This window comes from Xyrauchen texanus, chromosome 50, assembly GCF_025860055.1.
Source record: "Xyrauchen texanus isolate HMW12.3.18 chromosome 50, RBS_HiC_50CHRs, whole genome shotgun sequence".
NCBI lineage: Eukaryota > Metazoa > Chordata > Actinopteri > Cypriniformes > Catostomidae > Xyrauchen > Xyrauchen texanus.
In genome coordinates this window covers 12,683,682-12,710,075 of record NC_068325.1, presented here as the reverse complement: position 1 = coordinate 12,710,075, position 26,394 = coordinate 12,683,682, and the positions used below count along the sequence as shown (strand labels likewise).

The window sequence follows — 26,394 nt, the reverse complement described above, 5'->3', positions numbered from 1 at the left end:
ACAGTAAAAGGCTGTTACCATGCAATAGTGGCCACCACACCATCATATAAATGGATTAGTAGAGTTCACAAGGATGTCTATGGGAAAATCGATCTGTATCTGTACAAAGTTCTTCGCACGGGTGTTGCACATGCACTTTGGATATAAGAGTTAACCATCCTTCTCTCTCCCCTGTGAGTGTGTGTGAATGCAGTCGCACCCACCCATCCCATTGCCCGAGGTCATAGAGTCCCACCCCAGAACAAGCCATGGCACATTCCAAGACACTCAGGGTCTGCCAGCAGTCCCCCTCGCAACACACGTATACACACACACACCCTCTACTGTCTCAAACTAACATATCTCTTAAGAGTGCACTCACACTCAAGTGGTCGTCAGAGAGGAGTGACACTACTGTCTTACCTTTCTCTCCACCCTATGGTGAAACATTCAAATCTTCTACAGGAAAACAATTTACAATTCATAAACACAAGTAACTAATCAACGAAACAGGTACCACTTTGGTGTTTCATACTCACCAAAATCATGTTGAGAAGGGCGATGAGCACAGTTGACCAGCAAGACAGGCATGGATTATCTTCCACCACTTAAGACACCCGTTCGCTGGTTTAACTGATACCGGACTGAGAGTTTCTCAAAAACAGGAGGAGTAGTACATGACCTCCCTGAAAGTGACTGTACAATTGAGGACTCTTCCGTAAAACAGGGAGTGGACGTACAGTAGTGTATTTGCGCAGCACTAGTACAAAGTAGGGGAGCTGCAGAATTAACTTATGCACACCAGCCACAGAGGGCGGTATAGGGCAGGGGCACTTAAATACTTTAGTTAAATTGTATTTTCTTAGGCATCTAAGATATTAAGTGGTTTTTGATAATGTTCCAGAAGCATGGAACATTGGTTTGATAACAACTCACTTATCCCTCCTAGTTGGTGTGCAGGGAAACATTGGCTGACTGGTTCTCTCCCTCATTACTTAAATGTTATAGATACCTCAAACTACCTAAAGTGTTCATTTTACATAGGTAACTATGCAAACAGTGTTATACTAGCTAGCCCTAGCTATATTATTGTTAGCTAAAATCCATCTGTCCTGCATTAACACATTACTTACAGTACTATAGGGGATGCATGGGGGGGGGGGGGGGGGGGTTAAGTCAGTGGAAAGATTTTAGATTTGTTTTTTTTTAACAACATCTATTTTTAGAGCTGTCAAAGTTAACTAAGTTAATTAAGATATGAATTATCTAGGTTCAATGCAATGCAAATAACTTAAATTATTATAACAGTTTTATTCTGCATTCAGACTGGTTGGAAATCAATAGAATTAATTCTATTGACAGCAATAATTCTTTAAAATACAAAATTATAAACCAAATCAGCATTTTGTGAAAAAAAAAAACATTTTTTTTTTAATACAATAAGAAAATAATATATATGAAAATAAATACCTGCTTTATATCTAATGAAGGGGATCCCTCCCTATGGGATAACCATATTTTAGGGTCCTTGGAATCAAAAAGTTTGAAAGATCCCACTATAAACCTTAATCAGATTAGATGCCATGTTTAATTTGACACCCATTAAAATGAGGCTGTAAGGGATTGATTTTTTTTTTTTTGTTAAGACAATTTCAATGATTTGTCAGCAGAATTATCAACACCCAGGTACACAACAGTACAACCTATTGAACGAACTACGATTATCACTACTCACTCACAGCCTCATTTTCATTTGTGACATGTCCAATATGGTTTCTACCTTCACTAAGGTCCATTAGGCAATTCACTACGTTACATCTCATGAATTTTTACATCATTAATATTTTAATTATGTACAAACATTGTTTAATCAAACATGTATAAACAGACATGCCATTCATCAAGACTGATAACAATAAATGCAGGAGAATAATCATTCACAAATAAGTTTTATTTTTATATTAGAATTGTATTCAACACATTCCATATGGTAATAAAATGGTTTATATCCTCTTCTCTACACTAGTCAAAAAAACAACAAAAAACACACCATAAAATGAAAAACTTTTAAGACTGAAACACAGTACCATTTGTACTGTACATATAGTTTTATACACGCAAGTGTGGAGATGCATTCACTTGGTCAGAGCTGAATGCCAGTGTGCCAGTAAATTTCAATATTACTGAAAAGTACTCGAGAGAGAGAGAGAGAGAGAGAGAGAAAAAAAAAAGAAACACCAAGCTATCCAGAGCAAGTGGGCTTCAGCCACACTTCACAATGCCCATCTGTAACACCCGTGTATTTATGAGAGAGGTTCATTTGATCTGCATAGCAATGTACATGGTGGCCTGAGACATTCCTTGCACTTTATAAACCACTGAAGTTCAGTCTCAGAATGTACATGGAGAAGCTTAGATGTGTTAAAATTCATCAGGCTCTCAGGAAAGCACTATAATCTGGGGTGCTACCCTGGTTGTACTCAAGAGCAAATAAAAGAAAACATTAATGTTTCTTAGAGAACAGAACATTGAAGCATAAGTAAACTGTAATTTGCCCCAAAACATAACCCTTGCAAAGACCATTTCAGAATTTAAAAACAAGATTTGAGATGGGAAAACCATTCAAGCATTGGTTTGGAGTAGAACACCATGATTTCAGAAACTTAAGGAGAACATCAACAAATTACTGTAAAAAAACATGATGAAAGTGCTTTTGAGAGCCAATGTAAAGGGGACTACTTGTCCCTCTAGAAAACAGTAATTACATGAATACTAAATTACTGATCTTTTTTACAGGCACAGCAGTAGAATTACAGGAACTCAAAATAGGTGCGTGTTGTTTCTTTTAACTGGTAGTGTGTTCAAACTTACAGCATGGCCACTGGTTGGTGTGACAGATTACTTGGCCTGCAATGCAAGAGCACTCTGTACACATGCGCCTGGATGTTTCTGATTTGGCCATCTTGCGTTTTTATAATCGCCCATATAATAAACAAACCTGTACGATCCACAATAGCCCTCTCTTTGGTTTCAAATTTCTTAGATGCAAATGGCAGTTTCTCAATTAAATGCTTCCCATTAAATCATGCTATCCATTTTACACAGTGTAATGATAACTGCCAATGAATAGCACTTTAGCAACAAAGCATAATAATATTAAATGTTAAACCGACCCTGAAAAAAAAAAAAAACTCCAAAAATTAATGAAATGGCTGTTTTATGGAGAGAAAAAAACCTAGTTGATCTTTAGCATTTTGGACACATTCCTGAATAATCTGGTCTTTAAAAATACAGCCACTCCACTTAAGTGACTCTAATCTCCATATTCATTCAAATGACTAAGTGTTCCAACACTAGAGGCTCTCCATTATAAAACAATGCCCCCAGAAAGTACCGCAGCAGAAGGGAAGAGCAAGCAGAGTACTGCAAAGAGTGCACAACGGTGTGTCAGACGCTTACAAGCATACAGGCCTGTGAGAGAAGAGAGGAGAGAAGGAGAGCCGAGGATGAGGATGACATGGCTGGCTACGCTGTGAGCCAGCATTCATTCAGCGCTATGGGTAGGAGTGCTGGGCTGATGGAGGACCATGGTTTTACACAACCATCCGGCAAAATCCACCTCCTCAACCTCAGCCCGCTTGATAAACGTATGGCCCTGGAACAAACAAAAAAAAATCACATGAGTTACAATATGAGCCAGTTCTGCTGGCAGGAAACAAATCTAACACAATTATGGATACTACCTTGATTCCCATCAATATACTCCTAAAATGCTATCTATCCTATTATGCCATTGTCAGTAATAACATGGTCTTCCGTAATACACGGTGATATCCTGTTGTGCTTAACTACAGGCATTTCAGTACCACAAAACTGACTAAAGATTCCAACTGAGTGGGAAGGGAAGAACATAGGCCTATCAAATTCAAGTCTTAACTCGAGCAAATCGCTGTACAAACATGGCCAAAAATCGACAAATATAACTGGATATGTGATTAGTCACTCTTCAAGTGGAACTTCCAACAGTATTAGTTATAGCCTACTCAAACGATGCTGTTCCACTTTGGAATTGTTTTGTTCATGTACAATGTGGATAAACTTACTGAATTAAAATTTCCTTATTTTAGTGTGAATGGTTCAAGTTATATAATATAATATTGTTCCGATGTCTTCATTTTAAGGTTCCATTAAAGAAATATGACATTACAAACCATTAGCATCTTGAGGTCAGCTCTGTCAGCAGGGTTCTTCATGAGGCTGTGAAACACACAAAAAACAATCAATAAGACGAACCAACAATCCCAAATTAACACACTGTTAAAACAGAAATCTCTAATGTGAGGAACATGCACTCTTCTTCTTTCTTTTTTTTTTTTTGAGTTTCACCAACCTCAAGCCTCCATGTTTTAAACACTGATGGCAAATTCGTCTCATAAGTTTGTACAACAAAACGGTATCTATCATTGTATCCAGCTTGTATGGTCTCCGAAACAATGCCAAGGCTATGCACACTTCACATCAGTGAATATGACATTTACTTATAGCACACGTGAAGATTTTACTTTGAAGTTGCTCTATCGCTCTTGTGCGGATCCAGCAAGAGGAGCAATCTACTGCTTCCAGTTTATTCAGCCCGGATCACCTGCTAGGAGTGCCATGGACTGACTGCCGTGCAACATTTGTCACAGTTTTAATATATGTAAGGAACAATTGGTGATGGACCATTGAATTATTGAAAAATAATGCACACCCGAGGTGATAACACGGTCATGACCTGCAGCGGGCCAGTGTCAATACCTTATACCTAGGTTACCACACCACAGTTACCACACCTTAAGACATTGTTCAGGGTTATCTCAAGACAGTTTCTGGTTTTAGCCTCTAAAACAATGTAGTTCTTGTTAGTGAAACTACTTTCTTCCACCACGGATACAGCATCTTGTGTTGATACAGTCTGAGCCTTTGTTGTTACGAAACACTTTTTGTTTTGGTGAACAGGGCATGCAAAACCTACAACTTCACCCAGTAACATTTTGGAATTTAGTTGTTATTTATTAATATTATAACCCAACAATTATTTATTGTTGTCCAATTTGTCATTATAATATATATTATATTCTTATATTCTGACACTGCAGTGTATTGTTCACCATGTTGCAAAAGGCTGCATTTATTTTAAGCATCATAGGCATCATTCGTAACAGTAAACATACAAGGCATGGCGCCCCTTCAGCACACTTAAGCTGAAGGAAAAGAAAACATTTGCATTTTTGAAGCGCTGGAACTTTGCTTGGTGCAGAACAATCTGGAATAATGATAAACATTGTAACGGTCACCACTTTGCAACCTGAACTTGTTCAGAATGTTAAATCTGTTTTTAACACAGGTGTCACATAATCTAGACGCAGTGCAGGAATGAAACAGAAAGCAGGTGTCTCAACATTAACATTAACATTAATTTGACACAGTGTCTAAAAAAGTGCCGATCCTGTGTGAGACACTGAAGAAACTGTGAGATGCAGTGCAGCAGTCAAGGATGTTCGTCCAGCACGTTTAGAAGAAAAAAACACGTTTGGAGTGAACGGCCCCCAACTCATCTGTTCGCATGTATCTGTGAGTGAGAGCACGTGGGTGAAACAAGTTCGGAAGGCCTGTATATTTTTCCATAAATGATAAACCCGAACCCAATGTCCTACTTAAAAAACGGACCCGAAGCCAGCAACTTCTAATGTGAACCGCTCTGAGAGCGCTAACAACAATGTATTTGCACGTGTACCCAGAACATCATGGTTTTTGCAATGCTTTCCTTTTGAGTAATGTTTAAAAGCACTACTGTTAATGTGCAAGCAGGTGATTCTTAGTGTGGTTGTGGCTTGGAAAACGAATCGGCCAAACAGAATGTTTTTTTTTTTTTTAATTCAGAATATCTGCCAATATATTGGCCACGGTGATATATCGGTCAACCATTACTTACCTTACCCACAAAATAGAGATAAAGATACAAACACGAGAACTCACCATTTCGTCACAAACTCTTCGAAGTCAGTGGTGTAGACACCATGGGGCAGCTTGGGTGGTGGCTGCAGATGCAGAGACAGTGGGGAGCAGAGAAAGGGGATATATTGTAGTAAAACTTCTACATCAAAAATACTACAAAACAAGCACAAAGGAACTAAGTTGCAAGCGAAGCAAATTCTCTGACCTCATTGACAATGTAGTCCAGTAGCTCAAATATAGCCATGGCTGGCCTGCTGTCCATTCCGTGTCCTGCGGGAAAAGAATTTGCAAGGCTTGACTAAATTTTGTATATTACTTGGACACAGTATTTTCAAAGAAGCTTCTCTAACGCAATGCTTATTTTTCACTAAGCTGGACTAAAAACAATGCTGATAATGAATCTGAATAGAAAAGTCCTCTCTTTAACCCTTCCGTGCCGTTGAGGGTCATTTTGACCCGGTTTAAGCTTGAACACAGATTTTCATCAATGGATATTTCACCCAAATCACATTTACTCACCCACATGTTGTTCTAAACCTTTCTTTATAATGTGGAACACAAAAGATATATTTGAAAATGTTTAAAATAACATGAGGGTGAGTAAATGACATAATTTTTCATTCATCTCTTTAAAGTTAACTTTTTAAAAAGTCAAATTAGTAATGTCACAGTTGGAAATAAGTAATAACCTGATTATTGATGCAAGATGTTGAGGGACAATGTACAAATTGTGGCTTTTGAGCAGCAATTTGTTATGCAAGGTCAATTTGACCCTGTAACAGCCACGCTGCATCTTCAATACATAGAATGGTTTATATTCTTAAGAGGGATGTAAGGGAAATTAAATGAGGTCTTACCACTGACTGGTCGTCCTGGAGGCCTGGGTCTCGGGGACATGCTGTGACCTTCTGCCCCACCTGCATCCAGTACTGGCCGGCCAAATATGGCCTCCAGTTCCTTGGCATCAGGTGGAGGGATGGGGAAGCGTCCAATAGCTAGCTCAACCAATGACAGGCCCATGCTCCACACATCTGACTGAACCGAATAGTGCGTGCCCTGGAGTCTCTCCGGCTGTCAAGGAAGAGAGCAGAGCAAGTCAAAGCTGTACCAGGGTTGGGAACCGCACCCTCCAGGTGGCTAGGAGGCGTGGGGTAAAACCTGGCAGCAGCTTCCTCCTCACCACATGGAAGAATCCTGGGCACTGGCTCAGGTCTTGGAACGAGATGGGCGGAGGGGTTGGGGAGGGGAGTGGGAGGATGACTCACCGACATGTATGACCGTGTTCCAACGAAGGAGTTGGCCATGGAGTCGATGAGCTGGCCACTCACGCCAAAGTCGCACAGTTTGATCTCACCGCGTGAGTTCACCAGGATGTTTGAGGGCTTAACATCTAAAGGGACCAGAGAAAAATCATGTTAGACGGGGGGAGGAAGAGAGGGCCGGGGTCCAAATCCCAGCAGTACCACCTGGCTTTCTTCCTCAAGCCCAGTTCAAATGCCCTTTCTCTTGCACAGCCAGCATTCAGGCAGCAAAAACATTTCACAAGATGCTCTGCATTCTGCAAGCTAACTCCAACAGTTGTATCACAGAGGACAGACATGCAGGCCTCTACTTTCCAACTCCCTACTCTTAAACACAGGGAGAGAAGAGCAAATAACAGTTTGAACATGTAACGACTCCACACATGGCGAGCACTCCTTCAGCCCTAACACCCACTGGGAGTGGACAGAGGGGTAAGATGGGAGAGAAAAAAAGAAGAGAGGGGGTTGCAGGGTGCGGCTTCCATGTAATCACATCTGAGAGGCTGTAATTACTGGCTGGGCTCTTCAACAGCTCCTTGCAAGCAAGCTCTCCCGGCCACAATTGCACAACTACAGGCCTGACTCTCCCTGTCTAAGACTAGAAACAGACTTCACGCAAGTACGCGTACGAAAATGCTTAACGTGCGTTCTTGCGGCAGTAAGAAAAACCTTAGTACTCAAGGGGGTGATTAAGATACCTTCAAAAGTCTGTGCCATTAAATTATGTGTTTTTATTTAGGTAAGCTTCTATAAATATATTAACTCTTAGATTGAATTTGTTGCTCTGCCATGTAGGGCTGGGACAACTCGTCGACGTCATCGATGACGTCGACACAAAAAATACGTCGACGCAAAATATGCGTGTCGATTTGTCGGACCCAAAACAAAGATGGCAGCGCCGGCGAGTAGTAGCAACACGAGTTGCCTCAGACTATCAGAAGTGCAAGGCGGCATGCACTCGTTCCTCTAAAGTATGGGAATTCTTTAATTTAAAAGGAAACAATTCCGTGATATGTCGTCTTTGCAAAATGGAGATGCCTTCCATTCTAGCACCACGGCAATGCACCAGCAGATGACAGAGCACCGTAAGTTTTTTTTCAACTCCCCACTATGCACTCGATGTTGGAGTAGGCTATAATAAGTTGTCGACACCTAAAGTTTTCGCTTACAGCTATTAATAATGTGCTTATAGCTATGAATGTAGTGAAAAATACATAGAGGACACTGACAACGCGCTGACAGACAGGACCAAGCAGGTAGTAACATTTAATAAAGTCTCAACTTTCAAATTTGGTCATTCAAAGAAAATTAAACCATAAATAGGCCTACTATTTTGTGGCTCTTTAATGTGTCGTGACAGATTGCCTCAGTTAAAGCTGCTCGTGAACCGATCATCTTTTCCTTGGTTAATTTATAGCATCAAATAGGCTAAACATGAATGTAGCCTACATCAGAAGGACTGTTGTTTTAACCGCGGAAAGATGTCAGTACAGTAGCCAACAATCCATTATTCAAATTCAAATCCACCGACGTTAATCTTCTCTCTCCTGACTACTTTGTCGGACAAAAATGCCGTATTATGATTGATTGATCAGATCGCCAGTCAATCAAACTCCCGGCAAATGTTTTTTTTTTACATTTTATACACCCCCACCCCCGATGAAACCGGTATTACCGGTGTTGTCACAAGTCGATTAATTGAATCGAAATCGAATCGGACTGAAAAAAAATATATTAATCGTTAGATTAATCGATGCATCGGAACAATAAATCGCTAGATTAATCGTTTAAAAAATAATCGTTTATCCCAGCCCTACTGCCATGACAATAACCATAGAACCATAGACCATAGAAGCAGACAGTTTACACTAATGTGTGCTGTAGTGCTCCTTGAAGCAACGTTGAGACTGCAACGTGTACTTGTTTTACCTTATAAATTGCAGTCTGACACATTTTGAAAAGCAAAAACACACAAAATCAAGCTTTTGCATCAGCAATCACATACTTGCATAGAGAATGTTTTGGCCTTTACCGTTCAAACCCAGCATGGGTCAAACCCAGAAAATTAAGACCAAAGTATACTTTGGTTAGACATGAATGAAAGGCGTCTTCATAAAAGATGTGTGATGCAAATTTAGTTATCGGCAGAGTGCTCGAGCACTGAACGCATGCCATTTTTTCTAACTGTGCGTCCTCTAAAAGTGCAGTATGTGCATGCGCCTGGAAATAATTGCACTAATTAGTGGGTCCACAAGGTGGCAATACTCACCGTTGAGACGTTGCTGTCATGAAGAAGCACTAAAAGATGTAATCGCCACTAAACAATAGGAAACGAAGGTGGACACAACAGTAGTTGTGCACATCAAGAACGCTTGTGTGAGGAGGTCAGGAGACACCAGCATTTGTATAACTCGAATTTGAAGGTCTATTAAAACATCTTTATGGGTCTAAACTCCTGAAGAGAAATAGTCCAGTCTCTCGTAGCAGTTGTAGTGCGCATGCGCCAACTGCCTGTGTATGCTTGCAAAGTCAAATGGAGTATTCTTTGAAAGGTCGAGCATTCAACTGTATGCCTCAGCTAAGCGTTCATGTCACAACCAAAGCATACTTTGAGCTGTATACAACCTGATGGTGAAACACTTTCAATGTCTTCTATACTACATATTTAGCACAGTAATCAGTGATGTACTTTGAATAAGTTGCTATTTTTTTTTTTTTTATCGTTTAATCTTTTAGTGAAGATGAGCTTTATGTTCAGTTTATAAACTGACATAAATAAGATAATGAAATATTTGTTATGTTAACTTTGCGTTGCTTTTACATACAGCTTAGTTTATTTTCAGGTTAGGAACTGGATGACTTTCTGATGAGAGTTCAAGGGAAATCAGAAAACCATTCAAAATTGAGGGCTAATCTTTCTATAATAATAATTTAAGCTTCTTACACAATTTCAATAGCTGCATTAAGGGGCCTACTTCCTGCACCCCGTTCTGTGCATGTACACACACGTAGTTCTCTAAGACACTAGTGAGGAATGTTTCAAGTACCTCTGTGCATAATTTGGTGCTTCTCCCGAAGATATGCAAGTCCTCTGAGTACCTGTGGAAAGAGAATTATCAATGGAGTTTGTCATGCTACAGTCAACGTTGCGTTCAGCTTCCTTAATTTACAGCAAATGGTCTAGACTTAACAAAACAACTTCTGCTTAGTGATTAAGGAAAGCTGAAATGCATTCACTCATGCAAATAATAAATTGTACAAACACTCATATATACAGCTTTATGTACAATGTTTGTACTCTGTCCTACAGCTTTTATTTCTGCCATTTTCAAATGTAAAATGAAATGTCTCGTGAGTTTGCAGATCTGTGGGTGTGGTCACAGCTTTATTATATTTTGGTCTGTGTTCACTGGTGTCAGACATGTTAAGATGGAGGTTTTGTGCCAGTATTTTTGATTATAAGGATAAAAAGAAGAGCTGGTTGCCATTTAATAGTTTCATTTTGTGTTTTCCAATTGATATATAATAACAATGTTATTATTACACATGCCTGGCAGGCTCACATGTTTAGATTGTGTGCTTCAATTCTATCAAAACAATTCAATAAGCCAACGTAAGCCAATAAGAGACAATACTCAGAGAGGGTTTAATTGTCAGCACAACAAAATCCTACAACAATTTGAAGCTTGAAAAAATAATCTACATGACATCTCACTAGTCAACCATCCTGACCATTTTTAAATGGCATTATTTCAAAACAGAAGAGGACAGTTATACTTACAGCTATGCTAACTTTTCCCAGAATTTCTTCAGGGATTCTTTTGGCTTCCTTAAGCACTTGATCCAGTGAGCCTCCATCCTGTGGACAAACATTTCATTTCAAGCCAAACTACATTCACATTATCTTAGTGTGTCAGCCCAACTTTGCATAAAATCGGACTGGTATGATTTCAGTCCTACTAAAGTGTTTACATGATGTTTAAAAAGAAGATTTTAGTTTAGTGATTAAAAACAAATAATGCTACATTGAGTGCTGCTCCCTGGAGAGGCAGCACTGAGAGCTCACAGGAAAACAGAGCAACTTGTCTATTGGTGAGTTGAGCTCAAAGACTGATGGAAAACGGCAAGAAGATCGTAGTGCCAGCTTGTCGTATTTGTCAAACAATAGTGTCATGTTCCTGTGCTACAGTACATCAAATGTGTTGTTATATTTATGGAGATATCACCTCGAAACAACAGCAGAATGTTACAATTACCAGAAAGCTTCTCCTAGCCCACACCGAGCGTGATTACATGAACAGCAAGATGCTCATTACTATCAAAACCCACCTTTAAAAAAAAAAAAAAAACAACAACATAAGAAACCAGCGATTACATGAGACTTATTCTCTGTCTTTGACATCGAAAGATAAACAGGCATAAGCACAAAACATGTGGGCATTGGATAAGCTGTTAAAAAAAAAAGAACTAAATTAACCTCTAAATAATTTTTTATTTAGTACATGTACACAAATAAAGCCCGAGTTTGGGCTCCTCTCAAGGTTGAAATTTGTTTTTTTTTCCCCATGCCACAGTCACCTTTAGCTTGTTCACTGGGAGCTTTAAGACTTTAAGGCATGATTTTCTATAAAACCGCTTTGAAACAAAGTGCATTGTGAACAGTACTATCAAAAAAATAAAAACAAATTTTCCTCAAGACAAAAATTATAAATGTGAGTTTACGAGTTACTTTATTATAGAGCTCTGCTTTTTGTTGCCAATGTGAGACATTGTAATGCTATTTAATATTTGATTAAAATCAAAACTACTACAGGCTCCTGGAAAATGAATGTTGTCAATCTTGTTTGAAGCTTTAAAATGATGGTGAAACACTTGCAACCATCCATAAACTGCACAACCCCAGCTCTGATCTCTCACCATGTGCTCCATACAGATGCTGATTTCTCCATCGCTGTAGAAAGCACCATAAAATCCTACAATGTAGGGTGAGTTGCACTCATGTAGAACCTGCAGCTCTCGTATAATCTGGTTCCTGATAGCTGGTTTGATTTCCAAATGGATAAGCTGGGAGAGACAAACAGTGGTTCGGCCTTTGTCTACATCACATTACATGTAATAACAAAGTTGCAGCAGCAGATACAGGAAGCTTGTAGATTACTCACCTTTCTTGCCATGACAAGTCTTGAAGGTTTGTGACGGACCTTGTGGACCACGCCACCGTTACCAGCGCCAAGTTCACATATGGGGTCAAAATCTTCATCTTTTAGTTCGCCCACCTGAGCTTTCTGGGTGAGGAAAGCTTCAAGACGCTTCCTCTGCTGTTCATCCAAGTCTAGCTCACCCAACTTCCTCTGCAATGCCTCCAGGTTGGCCCTGAAGACCAGAGAAATGGTTTTAAGGTAAGACATACTTAAGTCCGCACAAAGCAGGGTTCCCACACTTTTTTTTTTTTTTCAGGCCAGTAATATGTGATTACTGAATAAGGATTCAAAAATAGCCTGTATTTCAGAGATTGTCACTACAAGAAGCATTATATGAACTATAGAATTTATTTTAAGATCCATGACTTTTACAAACTTTTTTTTTTTAAAGTGTTATATCACAACTTTCCAATGATATAACCAACGATCTACTCACTCTGCTGCCGCATCAATGTTGGTTGACTGTCCCTCTCCAGTGGGAGTTATGATCAATGGGACAGGTCTTCTTTTGGGTGCCATAGTTTCCTGTAATCTACCTCAAAGAGAACAAACAGGTTGCGTCTGCTCACATGCAATTCCTCCAAATGCAACTGTCTATTGATCACACAAAACCCTTGCAATAGTATCTACAGAAGTTTCTGAAATCCTGCAGCCCAAAATTTCACCACCCTGTCATGCCTCTAGAAGCAGTATCAATGACTATGAGGGTGTCAAGTAAAAATAGACGCTGCCATAGGCGTGAAAGTGCATTGAGGGTGAATTAAAGCAGTTTATTTTAAAGCGTGCAACGCTGGAATGTGTCTTCGATACGGCCTTTGACTGTCGAACGCTCCACTTGCAGGCGGCAAAAGACAAGTTAGATCTCGCGTTCGCTGCCACTGCGACTGGCCGCGTAAAGCAGTACGAAATTGCTTGGCTACGAGGACGCGCGGTGTCGTTCCTGGAAAACTCAAGCTGAAATGCCCCCCCAAGGAAAATAAGCAGGGCTAGAAAAAAAAGTCCGGTCAGGAAGCCGATCTCCAACCAAGAGGAAGCGTCCACAAGCTCTCGCGAAAACTGCCGTCAGAGCGCTTGATATATCGCGTGATTTGAGTGTCGCAGGAATAAATATTGGAGTAAGCACGGCATCTAGTGGTGGACTAGAGAACATTCATGTTTATTTTTTTGTCAAAGCAAATTACTAGATTCCGACCTAAACCCCTCAACCAAAGGTGAGCCTTCAAGGTTAACAAAACATAGCGTAACGCGGCGGTACACAGACGACGGGACAAGAGGCCGTTCTTTTTGAATGTATGTTAATGGAGGAGATACTTTAGTGTGCAAAATAAACTGCTTTGGTGAGCAAACAGCTCATAACTTAATTAACTGACCGCCTGTCCGCTAATCTTCAAGATGTGTTACACTAACTATCAGTTTGGAGTGAGCTATGTGTGGAGTTCACTACGATAAACTCCATATGTTTTAGAATATGTCACGGACAATTTTGCGACAGGTTGGTGACTGTTTACGGCTCGCAAACGGTCACTTTCTGTCGTAACACACTTCTTTACCGTTTCTGTCAGAGGTCTCAGAAGAGTTTACCATTAGAGAGGGCGTAACGTAACGGTCAACTACCGTTTAAAGGATTTCATTACATTTCAATTACTTTTCTAGGCCTGAAAATCACAATTGTAATTATTTTTCATGTTTTACAATGAACATTTCAGAACCCCTCACTTATAAAGGTGCACTCAGTTATTTTTTTCCCTCATTAAAAAAAGTTGAATCCCTAAAAGACATGAATTGTAATTTTGATATATATGTAGGAAATTATGAGCACTCACATTAAAATGAAGACTCCAATGATACCAGTAACCTTAAAAAGCTGTTTTATTCTACATGGAGAGGGTCCACACATGGGGGCGGCCATGTTAGAATTGACCAGCCGAATACTACACGCTTAATCTCAGTAACCGTCCTGTTATTTGACACTTTCATCAATAATTAAAGTAATCATCACTGACTGAATACTACATTTCTACAATGGCGTCTGAAACTGAAAACTATTGACACAAAGACAAAAGTTACTAACATTTAAGTACCATGTTTTTTGGCCATGTAGGGCCTACCATGGTATTTTGAAGTACCTTTGACTATCATGTAAATACTAAAATCATTCAGCATCGTGGTATTCAAATCTTATACCATCACTTTTCCATTCTTGATTGCACATGTACATCACCCAGACATCTATTTGATAAGAGATTACATCTGGAAGAGATATTTTTTTTTACGTTGTTTGCTCATCTGCAATATGTATGTCTATAAGTATGTCTATGTCAATAAGACATTCAGCAGATGTCTGTTAATCTGATCTTTTTTTTTTTTTATGTTTACCAGATGCTTATTATATCTAAACAGACATTTTGAAGATGTACATGTGCTATCTGGGATGGAACCTCCACAGTCCTTTTTTTGTTAAGGTTATCTAATTTAAATGTCTTTTTTTCATTGTGATGTAAAGTTTCCAGTTGTGTTGTAGTTACACTAACTATAGTAACTACAGCATTTTGGCAGAAACTATTCTACTACTATTCTTTAAATAATCAAACAAGCTAAACCCAGTATTTAAAATCACTGGAAAGACAAATGTATTTCTTTTAAATCAGTTTAATTGCACACATAATTGACAGGTGTTAGAGTTTTTACAGATTCAGACTGGGACAACTGACTCGCTCCTACCGAAAAAGCCCACTTCAAGGAATTAACATTTCTCTTAAGGAGGGCTTGAAATAGCCAATAACAATATATTTGTGACCACCCATTGGAGCAACTGGAGGCCATTCAAAACTTGATAAAATATTATTAATTTTATTGGCTTTTAATATGAACATATAAAAAGACACAAAACATTTACATCAAAAACTGCAAGCCACTTCCCATGCTGTCTTAAGCACTGTAACAAGAGGGTACGCCTCCTTTCCCAAATAATTGCTTTACATCAAAAAATCCATTACATTTCAACCTCACCTGGCTACACAGAGGCCATTTAAATCCTCACCTCAGAGCTGGAAATACATTTTGTTGTCATTAACCATCCTTTCATCTTTTAATTGTATGCAATTTTACACTTTATCCACATTTTTCTAATATACAGATGTATCTAAAGATGGAAGTCTATTTAAAAGATTCCTATCCTTATACGTTAAAGTGTAGTCAAATTTAGGAGATCATACTACATTTGGGCCTTATTATATGAAATTGTCAACTTTAGCACAGATTACTCTAAAAAAATAAAGATACAAAAGTTGGGTGCATCATGAAGAGAAAGTGGAAGACCATGCCGACTCAAAGACAAACCTAATTACAAGCAATTAGAACTTGTTCATGGCAATGAGACACTCCCAAGCAAAGATAGGGTACAGTACTGAGTTTTCAGTTTCTGAGTTTCAGGGGGCTACTATAATCAAAATTGCCAGTGGAGCATCAGTGCAGTGGTTTTATCTGAAACCTTGGGAGAAATATACTTTTGCTATTCAAAAATACACTCGTTTTGCATGCTCTCAGTTTAATTGAGGGGGCTACTATAATCAAAATTGCCAGTGGAGCATCAGTGCAGTGGTTTTATCTGAAACCTTGGGAGAAATATACTTTTGCTATTCAAAAATACACTCGTTTTGCATGCTCTCAAAACAAAACACCACTAAATTTTCAGATCTAAGCAGTCAAGATTTCTTTCTCGAACCTGATGGTAAATGTAATATTGTACGCACTGTTCTGGTTGATCCTGATTTGAGCATCATCTGACTGAGAAGATGATGTAAAGTATTACTAACCCGTAATCCCAGTGTCCTCTGCAACAGATGAGCCACCTGGATGTGCCATTTGTGTTTGGTATTTAAGCGCAAGTTCTTTTTATGTTTGTGGGGATTTGTTTAGGTTTAGGTCAAGTCTGCATTGACCTGCCTAAACCCCTTGTGTTCGGACTGTTGCAAATGGTTGAATGTGCTTTGACAACAGTAGGCTGCGAGGACACAGCTCATCTAGCCATAAACATAAAAACTCAGTTGACAGAAACCAGCCTCAAACCAAACTATCTCAGCACCTAGAAAAGAACCTTTGAAAAGTGTGAAATTGCTGCCAAATGCCTCATAACGCACAAATAATACCAAACGCTATTCAAATAAGGAGAGGAAAAATGGTTAAACCAATAAATACTCACTCACATCAAATTAACATATCTTTAAGAATTACACTTGTCATGAACACCAAAGTCCACAAGACATTATGCAAATCAGCCATTAATCTTAAAAGAAACAAGTCAAACAGCAAAACCAAGTGAACTGAAAAGACTGCAAGTTACTTCGTTTTCGGAGTTAAAGGAAAAGTAAAAAAAAATATATATATATTTCTGGTATTATGCCAACAGCAGCTCCGATGCTAAATAAACCTAATATTAACCAGTCATGCTGTGACCTCTGTGATACTTTAGCAGCCTTTACTGAGCAATAAAAACTGAAAGGAATAAAATGACATTGACATGAGACCTGCGATATTCGAATAAATCTTCAGAAATAATACATCATCATCATTACATTATCTATCGTACAATATTTACTTGCACAAAAGGACCATCACTGTCAAAACATCATTCCCTCTGAAGGTCTCAGTTGTTAGGATTGATTTGTGACAAGTGCACCACAATCAGCCAAGGCCTTGGGCTCAAACCGCAATGCATAGTACACCACTGGGTGTTGCTGTTGACCGCTGTTGTCACAGACTTGACTGGAAACACATCGCTCAAGACAGAATTGTTTTTAATATGATGGGTAATGGGGCAACCGCAAAGTAATGAGCAATGCTTGATCCTCTCCAGTGTTGCTGCATTTTGAAAGAAAAAAAAGAAAAAGGGGATTGAAGAAAAAAAAAAAAATCATGCTTAAGAACTCATCCCCCTTTCAATAATCCTCTGGTGAAGTCTGCTTTTAGACTGAGGTAGCTTGTCAACTTCTGTGTACAAATTAAAACAAAAAAGGGACATGAGGAGATGAAAAATCTTCAGTATGTCACCAAATCACAATGAAATCTAATATAAACTTATGATGAGATCTGAGGACTAACAGAAAACTCTTTAAAAAAAAAAATTACAGAATTGTGCGGTCGTTTCATTTCTACTGTCAGAATGAACATAAAAAAATATATATATGTATGGTTTGACTTGTATGCCATTTCTGCTTTGATTCTACAATATTTAGCGAAACCTGAAAGAGTGTCTGGGACAGCTCCTTATATAACAAAAACGGTAAGAGCATAACATTGTAATAGCCAAGTGATTTACTCCAAACACAAAGTAGAATGGAAATAGAAGATGAGAGAATAAGAATTGAATATGGTGTTACTTTTCCATGGTCTTTAAAGGGAGAATTCATTAAGATTAGTGAATGACAGGGAATGGCTTTACGGGGCATCTATGGATATTCCACGGGTGTCAAGATGATGCCCCAGTGCTCCAGAGGTCAGCAGTGCATGTGTGTGCGTGCATGAATGTGTATGCTTTCAGAAGACATAGGGACACATTTCTTGAAAATCCAAGGCTCAGATCCCATCTACACCCCCCACCCCACCCCACAAACAAGTCTAAGCATCCTGTCCAGTCTCAGTACGCGGTGACCAAGTCTTTGTCATAATCGTATCTTCCCCTCTTTGGGGCTGGGCTGTCCTGGCTGTCGTCTGTGTCTTCGCTGTCCTCGGCCCCTCCCCCCGCTTCCTCATCTGATGAGTCGTCCAGAGTCAGGTCCACCACTGCCGCACCTCCTGACCCGCTGCTGGTTCCTGCCGACGAGCCACCCGATCCAGACTTCCCGGTCTGGTTCGAGCCACTGTGTGCTGGGGAGTGGCCGTTCACCTCAGGAACACCTTGGACAAGTTTAAGAGTTTTAAAACTCAATCCAGGATTGCTGCACAGTTTTTAAATGTTAATGCAAGACTTTTTAAGACCTATTTAAGACCTAGAACTTGTAACACTTCTTATTAGCAAAACAGGGTATCTTCAACTTTTAAATACTCTTAATTTTTTTTCTCCATTAAATCATATAGATCTCATTAATTTTGTATTTTTTTTTGTATGCTTTGAGCATGATTCTGTGTTTTGACATATTTCCTAATGAAACAGAAAGTGGGGGCAGGGCATGTCGAACAATTTTACCCATTTAAAAAAAATAGCCAATAGGCTTTCATTTACAGACACTCACACAATTCTTTCCACCATGCTAATATCAGACCCGCTTACAGTGGAAACTTGAGAAGCGATTTCAATAATGGCCAGCTTTTTCACTGACTTTTAAAACTAAACCTTGATACATTTTACAGTATATAGCAACCATTTCTGGATCATCTTGCCCAGTCTAATGTTGACTCTGACCAGCAAGGTAGCGCACAGTATGCTGCCTGCCCTCTCTTGAGTGCTTGTTTTGAGGTGTGTTTCATCACTGAAATTGCCTACACACATGGTTGTTCTTATTTTTTTGTTTTATTATTATTATTATTAATAATAACTCATTTGTATATTCTTTGTATTATTTTGTTTTGCTTTGTTGTATAATGTAAAATTCTAATAAAAATACTTGCCAAAAAACTAAACGGTGATAAAATATAAATCAAGCAACTTCTCTCGCATCCGGCTCCCGTGTTGGCGCGTCCCATTCACAAGTAATCATCCCTATGTCCAATTCCCTTGGAAGACAATTACCCTCCACTGGGAGAGCTTTAAATGGATGCAAGGTGATAATGGTCAGTAACACACTTAATTCTTAATGGAAAATCTGTTTGGAAAAACGTCCCTTCTAAGTGCCCTGCGCTGATAATGCCTTCGCCAGTTAGAACAAAGCCGGGAGCGCTGAACAGATGTAGGGGGAGGGTCTGTTTTAATTCTAGAAAGCATTTGATTGGACAAGGTATGTGAACCTTGGGTGTTGCTGCATCGTTTTAGTCGGAAGAGAGAGAGACAGCTGATTTTAAATGCTTATAACTTCTGAAAACTAATTCAGTCAATGTTTAGAAGTACACTAGCATAAAGACAACCTTAAAACCTGTAGATATGGACTAAAACCAGAAAAACTTTCATTTTGATTTCATGGGGCCTTTATGCTGTATTGAACCTGGAACATTCCTTTAAAAGTACATGTCTTACTTATATCCAACACTGGATAGTCGGGTGTGCAGCTGTTTTCTCGCTCTCTTTCCTTCTCTTTTTCATCCCTTATTGGCCTCCATGAGCCATCAGTTAAATATTCAATCTCCTCTACATCCTCTGGCGTCTCTTTAAGGATCTCAGATAACAACCTGGACAAAGACATGTCATGTTTTTTGAGCATCATCATCAGATCCATTGAAAAATCATTAGTATCACTCATAAATGTGCTAACCCATCAATAGTAAGAAGCTCAAAGGGCGCAGGTTTGTCGCATACAGGGCAGGTCCATGTGGGTTTCTTTTCATTCATTTGCAGGAAGAAGACTGCATCAAAACACTGTAGGTGGGCACACGTGAGGACCCGACACGGCACTCCCAGCCTCATCTTCACCAGCTGGATTTGAGAGAGAGAGAGAGAGAGAGAGAGAGAGAGTGAGAAAGAGAGACTTGCTCCATTGGTTACAGAGCAGTTAAACTTTTAAATGTCCAATGAAAGAGGCAAACATGACACCTACAGGGCAAATGAGGGACACTCGCAGTCCTGTAGTGGCAATCTCACTCTCAGGATCAAAGCGCAGCTTGTCCTGAACTGTGTACAAACAAGTTTTCTTTAACAAAATACTGATGATGTTGAGCATAAATGCCGAGACAGAATGACTCTTTGTTGACTCAAAGATCAAACCTGGTGTCCTATATAATTTTACTGAATGCATTCTTCGTTGCTTTGGATGAAAGTAAAAAGTAAAAAAAAAAGATAAAAAAAAAAGAAAAAGACTTACTACGTTCACGACAACGCTCAGGACTCTCAACTGAACAGTGTTTCAGCTGGTTGAAGAGCTCTTCAGATGTGAACACCCTCACCAGGTACACCGCAACAGAGTACCTCTGCATTAAAAGTTAGTAAGAACACATTTATTCCAATGACACATTAATTCCAACTCTATCTAGTATTTTTCATTCACAAATATGGATACGGCTTTGATTTATTAAAAGGAAAAACAGTTAGGTCTACTGAGCAATAGTGCATCAGACACCTTAGTGAACCGGTATACCTTTCCAAAGTTGCCCCATGTGATAGTGACTCTGTTAGTGACAGAGGAAAGGTGTAACCAGGGCGTTATGTTGACAGGTCGACAGGGCCGACGTGGCTCAACACCTGGTTTGTTGGAGGGGTAGTAACCCTGAACAGAAATGCATTGAACAAACAAAGTGTAATTTATAACAACATTGTTTGTAAAGAGGAAAGACTACTTAACACAATATACACAAATGTGACATGAAAAAAAAAGAAAGTTGTTTCTATAAAGTGGTTTAGAACTCCCTCTTCTTTCAGCTTAACCCTTTAAGCTTTGAAGGTGTTTTTAAAGATTTCCTGTTTCAGTGGCATACCCAAAATTAAAGGCTTATAACTCGACAAAGAAAAAAAGAATCCACACAAAATAAACAAGTCAAGTGCCAAAAACTGCTTTTGTTTGTTCCCAATGATGTCAACTGTAACTGAGTAAAAGTTTGTGTTGAAACAACAAAGCAATAAAAAGTTATAGCATTACAAAATTATTTATAACAATAACATCTATAAGTGACCAAAAGCCTATACAAACAATTAAATCAAACATAATAATTGAACACATTAACTATTTACACATGCAAACACAAGAATGACCAAAGGTTTGCATAGCATGCAGACATGATTTTAGTAATGAGATTTCACAGAATGTGTGCCATATGTCTCAACGAGTCTGCATCGAGTCTGCGTCGTGTACTTTGCGGCATCTTCTGGTGGCCATATGTGACAGACACCAATCACAGGCCTCTCTCTGCCCAAATATGGATGATTTCTGCACAGATCTGAACCTTAAACATTCCATGATGCTACATCACTGTGCTTCTTGTGGATTATCTAACGATCTATGCATTGATTATGTGTGTGGGCTCGTTTGAAAGATAATCGTATTCTTTAAGTAATGGTATGTGCCATTTTATGTTCTTTTTATTTTTGTGAGGTTATAAGCGAAAAACGCAGCATATAAGTAACATCTGTTCACATGAAACAAAGGACAAAGACATACTTAGCTATTACCTGCTATATTTTGTCTGTAAGTAAAACAAGTTTGGCTGTATTGTACTCTTTGAGAACTTTCCAATAACGTATGACACATGGCTAGTTGTTGAGATTGATATTTTTACTGATTACAATTACACGTACAGTGCAAATGTTTTAATAAATCATCAAAATTTCATTCTGATTTGTCTGCAAATTTCAAAGCACTTGTTCATTTTTGTTCATAGTGCCTACATGTATTGTAAAGTAGAGCTTCTAAGCTTACAAACGACACATATTCTGCATTGGTCTAGACTATATTTATTAATAAAAAATAAAAAAAACTAATAATAAAATCTTGCACCGGCCTACCAATCAGAGCTTAAAGGGTTCATCAAATTTTCAACACTTACCGGCACATGACAGTAGGACTGATTCACTTTCACAGCAATATTGGGAGGATACTGGTCCTCCTGAACACCGATAGAGTCTGTGTAGCAGATTCTATGAGACAAATAAGGGAAGAAACATCATTACACAGAAAAGAGCTTAAACACTGACACCTTTGAAAAGAACTTGATGCTTCATAAACATGATTTATCAGAGTGATCACCCAACGTACCTGAGAACAACCTGAACAGATTTCATCCCTGGGCGAAGTTCACTGTGCATGTACAGGCACAAAAATAAATGCAATGAATAAATACAGGTTAAACTATTTTTTAAGCAAAGTACAAGTACTAATTCTTCTTTTCTGGTACTCTCAGTATTTTTAAAGCAATATTGTCAGGGCTATCAATCGATTTTATTTTTATTTTATTGATGTGCATGATGTACATGATGTGCCGTTGAATCAAATTAAACACAATCACATATCAATATTTTCAGAGAATGCTTTGCATTTTTAATAGTACAATAATAACATTACAAAAATATTATCATACAGCCTACATATATTGTTACATCAGACAAGTAAAGCATTTAGAGAATAGAATAAAAAAAGGTTTAAAAGTAAAAATTGTTTATTTTATTTCATATCATTGAACATAGCCCTATTATTGGATTAATTCCATCTTCGTTATTTTAATTGTTGGTCTATTTTAATATTCCTTATTACAGAAATTACAAATGGTCTGGGGCATGATTCATTGCATTTTAAATAGAATTAATCACACTAATTTAACAAATTAAATCAACAGCCAAAATCAACACGTTCTAGTACTTCAATACTGATTTTTGTTTTAGGACAGTGTTTATTTATTCATCTTTTCACACGTAGCACGCAAAGCATTTAAAGTAGTGCTGTCAGTCGATTAAATTTTTTTAATTGGAATTAATCGTATAATTTTAAGTAGTAAATATTATTTAATCACAGATTTAGAAAGTGCTGAAATTTGACACTACATATACTTCTTTTTCTGTCAAAATGCATTTATTTCCATCTTAGGAAACAAATCAAAATGTAACAACATAATGCTTTATTAACATTTTCCAAACAAAGCCTTGCACAGTATTAAGATTGAAATGCACTAAAATAGCACCCATTCAAGTAACATTAAACATATCCCAAAGTCTAAGGCGTTCGACTAATTAAAAGAACTAGTCTCATAGGTTTCATATTCATTGAAAACTCATCTTCCACGATATTAATCAGCCAGGCAGACTGTGGCTCTCAACTTTGTCACAGCAATCGTGATGCCGCGTTCAGGGGATCATTGCCAACATCAAAAGCGCAGCTTTGAACTTTACGTGAAAAGTGCTTGCACGCCTCATTCTGCGTTATGATGATAGTTAAGAATTCGTGTGCTTCTGTGGTAATTAAAATGGACCTTAAAATACTTTATTTCTGTCACAAGTTCCATCTAGGCTTGGTTTTTTTAACAACATATAGCGTTAAGAGCTTCTTTCCCATCACTTTATCACTGATACTGAATCAATGCTGTGTGTTTGTGGTGTGTAATGACTCTGGGCGGACACATCGCAAAGGTTCCACCCTTCCAACCAGCGTTTATGCTGCATTAACGGAAAATGCGTCAAATGCGATAAAGAAAAATGTACATATTCAACTTTAATTAATCGCATGCATTGACATGTTTATTTTGACAGCTCATTTTAAAAATACAAATCTAATTTAAAGACATTGTATTCTTCTGTATTGAGAGTAAAAACTACCAGTTAGCAAGAAGATTACACATATGTTCCTCACCTGGAATTCCGAATCTGTTCCACTTGGCTTGGTGTCAATTCGAAAACACGTTGACTCTCTTGTAGCTTTTCACTGTTCTGAGCGACTGCAAAGAGCGGAAAAAAAAAAACCTGAATTAGCTCAAAGACTTTCTCTTCTATACACACCTTTTAGAACTAGACTATTTATTTATTCATGATGATGTTGTTGTTGTAAAGTGACTCACTTAGTTCTGTGGGTGGCAGCAGTGTTTCTAGGTTGTGGTAGAACGGCAGCGGCACCAGTTTGACTTCGGCTGAAGAAGGTGTTGGTTTGGGGATGCCGTTGAGGTAGTCTGTGCCCTGGGCTGTTGCTCTGGGTGAAGAGTTGAGGGCAGGGTAGGTTACGGGTACAGCATCAGGACGTCGGGCAGTCAGCCAGGCTGATGCTTTTGGGAAGCGCGTCTCATAGAGTTGTCTGACATTTTTTAGCAGCTCTGGACTGTACTCAGTTTGCACAAGCCTAAGCGCTCGCCCCACTAAATCTTGCTTCAACCCACTTTTACTGCGGCCCATGGAGGCCAGCAGCGTCTGCAGGTCAGACACCCGGAAACTCTTCACCATGTTCTGGAAAGACAGGCAAAGAGAATGAGAAACTAGCAATAAACAAAACAATAAGGATACCCATAGCTCAATCTTTGCACAAAATCTTCCATATGGTTTGGCATCATGCCCTGTTCACTTGGCACCTAGTTTAATATAGTTCTTAGTAAGTGGGGTGGTGAGGCAAAGTGATTAAGATGTGGGCTTGAAACCAAAAGGTTGTAAGTTCAAATACCACGTTACAAAATCAAGAGCTAATCATCATTTATTCAAACTCATGCTATCCTAGATGTGTATAAATTACTTTCTTCTGCAGAAAACAAAGATTTTTTTTAAGAATATCACAGCTCTGTTGTTGCATTTTATTTAAGTGAATGATGGCCACAACTTTGAAGCTCCAAAAAGCACATAAATGCAGCATAAAAGCAACGCTAGATGGTGCTATACAAAGTGTAATCAAGCTTGAAATCATGATCACCAAGGAATCTGCATATATCAAGATTTATAGTGAAAGGGGAGTAATATTTTGGGCTGTTCTCACCCAAAACCGATTAGATATTTTCAGAAGACATGGATTAAACCACTGGAGTCTTATGGATAACTTTAATGCTGCCTTAATGTGCTTTATGAAGCTTCAGAATTTTGGAACCCATTCACTTGAATTGTGTGGACCTATAGAGCTGAGATATTTTAATACAAATCTTAATTTTTGTTGTGCAGTTGTTCCAGAGTGATTGGGCCTATAGTACTGGTATATGCAAGGAGTACCCTACATACTAGTAAAAAATAAATTAAAAAAAATACATAACGTGACTCTTTCTTGGATTTTCCAAATAATCCAATGCAGAAATGTTCAAGCTTTTAAGTGACTTCAATTTCTAGTTTACCATGATCCAAATCATGCAGGCAGCTGACTCCATGTAAACATTACATAGAAATCAGTTCTGCAAAACAGGTTCCCCCAAGCAATCCGTTTTCCCATGAGTGATCAAACGATATCTATCTATAGCTGGTCAATGCAGGCTACTAGAAAACAAAAATATCTCTCTCTCTCTCTCTCTCTCTCACTCACACATATATATATATATATATACACTTAAATGCACCACTGGAAACTGGTTGCACACCAGTACTACACTTAACTTATAGTCAGTTCACCTCTAGTATATGAGCATGCTTTTACAATAGACATGGTGCATGGAGAAATTCGATTTTTTTTATTTTTTATCAAAGAGACGTCAGAACGTTTTGTTATTTTGGCACCCACATTGTGCATCCTAATCATTCATTTTCACAGCTAACAAGATAGCCTGCTGTATCCCTTGACCCGGCGCGCACATATACACTGGCTGCGTCTCATAGCCTAAAGTCGCCTGCCTAGACAGTTTTTGGGCATCAAAGGCGCGCTCCGTTCCAACAGAACGTTCGAAATTTTAAACCGAACGTTCGAAGGCGCCACTGATGCCCAAATAGCTGAATAAGCAGGCAGCACACGAGCTTTTGAAACATAGGCACACATACATACACACAAATTGGCAACACACTTTAGGGACTGCCACGGGTCGTTTCAGAGTATGAAATAACACAATGTGAAATTAAGCTCAAGTTGTCTTTAAAAACACAGCTTCTATACTCAGTGGGTTTGGTATTCTCTTTTTACTTCCACTATTTTGAAAAATCTAATCAACTCACCATTGCTTCTACCAGTTCGGCCGCCATCTTCGCACAGCAGCCCCGCGAGAGCCTGAAGCGAAAGGCAGCGGCGGGCCAATGACAAGTCGAGAAGGAGTTCGACGACCGCGTCCCGCGTCCAATCAGCGCTCTGGATCGTCCAGAAGTAGGCGGGATTTCTTACAAAGAGGCGTGACTCTGAGCTTTAAAAGTGACAGTGCGCTCAAAAAAAGCGAACTTGCGCTGAGGTCTACCCTTCCTGATAGGC

At 38.8% G+C, this 26,394-nt stretch overlaps 2 protein-coding genes across 2 annotated transcripts; both read right to left on the bottom strand.

Annotated features, from left to right (window-relative positions):
• Positions 1 to 1,868: 1,868 nt before the first annotated feature.
• Positions 1,869 to 13,538, bottom strand: map2k2a (mitogen-activated protein kinase kinase 2a). Its single transcript, XM_052124193.1, has 11 exons — positions 12,915 to 13,538; positions 12,440 to 12,650; positions 12,195 to 12,341; positions 11,059 to 11,136; positions 10,325 to 10,376; positions 7,242 to 7,366; positions 6,834 to 7,047; positions 6,182 to 6,246; positions 5,998 to 6,059; positions 4,191 to 4,236; positions 1,869 to 3,634 (listed from the first exon to the last, which is right to left on the bottom strand). The coding sequence occupies exons 1-11, from the start codon at positions 12,995 to 12,997 to the stop codon at positions 3,524 to 3,526; spliced, it is 1,194 nt and encodes a 397-aa protein (XP_051980153.1). The 5' UTR covers positions 12,998 to 13,538; the 3' UTR covers positions 1,869 to 3,523.
• A 2,377-nt stretch (positions 13,539 to 15,915) lies between these two features.
• Positions 15,916 to 26,205, bottom strand: pias4a (protein inhibitor of activated STAT, 4a). The gene is made up of 11 exons (XM_052123914.1): positions 26,148 to 26,205; positions 24,101 to 24,479; positions 23,896 to 23,980; positions 22,312 to 22,353; positions 22,103 to 22,193; positions 20,701 to 20,829; positions 20,428 to 20,533; positions 20,164 to 20,237; positions 19,882 to 20,042; positions 19,647 to 19,798; positions 15,916 to 18,373 (listed from the first exon to the last, which is right to left on the bottom strand). Exons 1-11 carry the CDS (start codon positions 26,172 to 26,174, stop codon positions 18,114 to 18,116), a joined length of 1,506 nt encoding a protein of 501 aa, XP_051979874.1. The 5' UTR covers positions 26,175 to 26,205; the 3' UTR covers positions 15,916 to 18,113.
• Between the last annotated feature and the right edge of the window lie 189 nt (positions 26,206 to 26,394).

What these genes read in the sequence shown, in the direction of transcription:
- map2k2a (XM_052124193.1), bottom strand. Translation starts at nt 12,997, where the DNA reads ATGGCACCCAAAAGAAGACCTGTCCCATTGATCATAACTCCCACTGGA. An exon ending in TCCAGGACGACCAGTCAGTG is followed by an intron (nt 6,247 to 6,833) that starts GTAAGACCTCAT and finishes CTTTTCCCGCAG; the next exon opens with GACACGGAATGGACAGCAGG. An exon ending in TGGACTACATTGTCAATGAG is followed by an intron (nt 6,060 to 6,181) that starts GTCAGAGAATTT and finishes CTGCATCTGCAG; the next exon opens with CCACCACCCAAGCTGCCCCA.
- pias4a (XM_052123914.1), bottom strand. Translation starts at nt 26,174, where the DNA reads ATGGCGGCCGAACTGGTAGAAGCAATG. An exon ending in TGAGCGTTGTCGTGAACGTA is followed by an intron (nt 20,238 to 20,427) that starts GTAAGTCTTTTT and finishes GTTTGTACACAG; the next exon opens with TTCAGGACAAGCTGCGCTTT. An exon ending in GAGCTTCTTACTATTGATGG is followed by an intron (nt 19,799 to 19,881) that starts GTTAGCACATTT and finishes GTCTTTGTCCAG; the next exon opens with GTTGTTATCTGAGATCCTTA.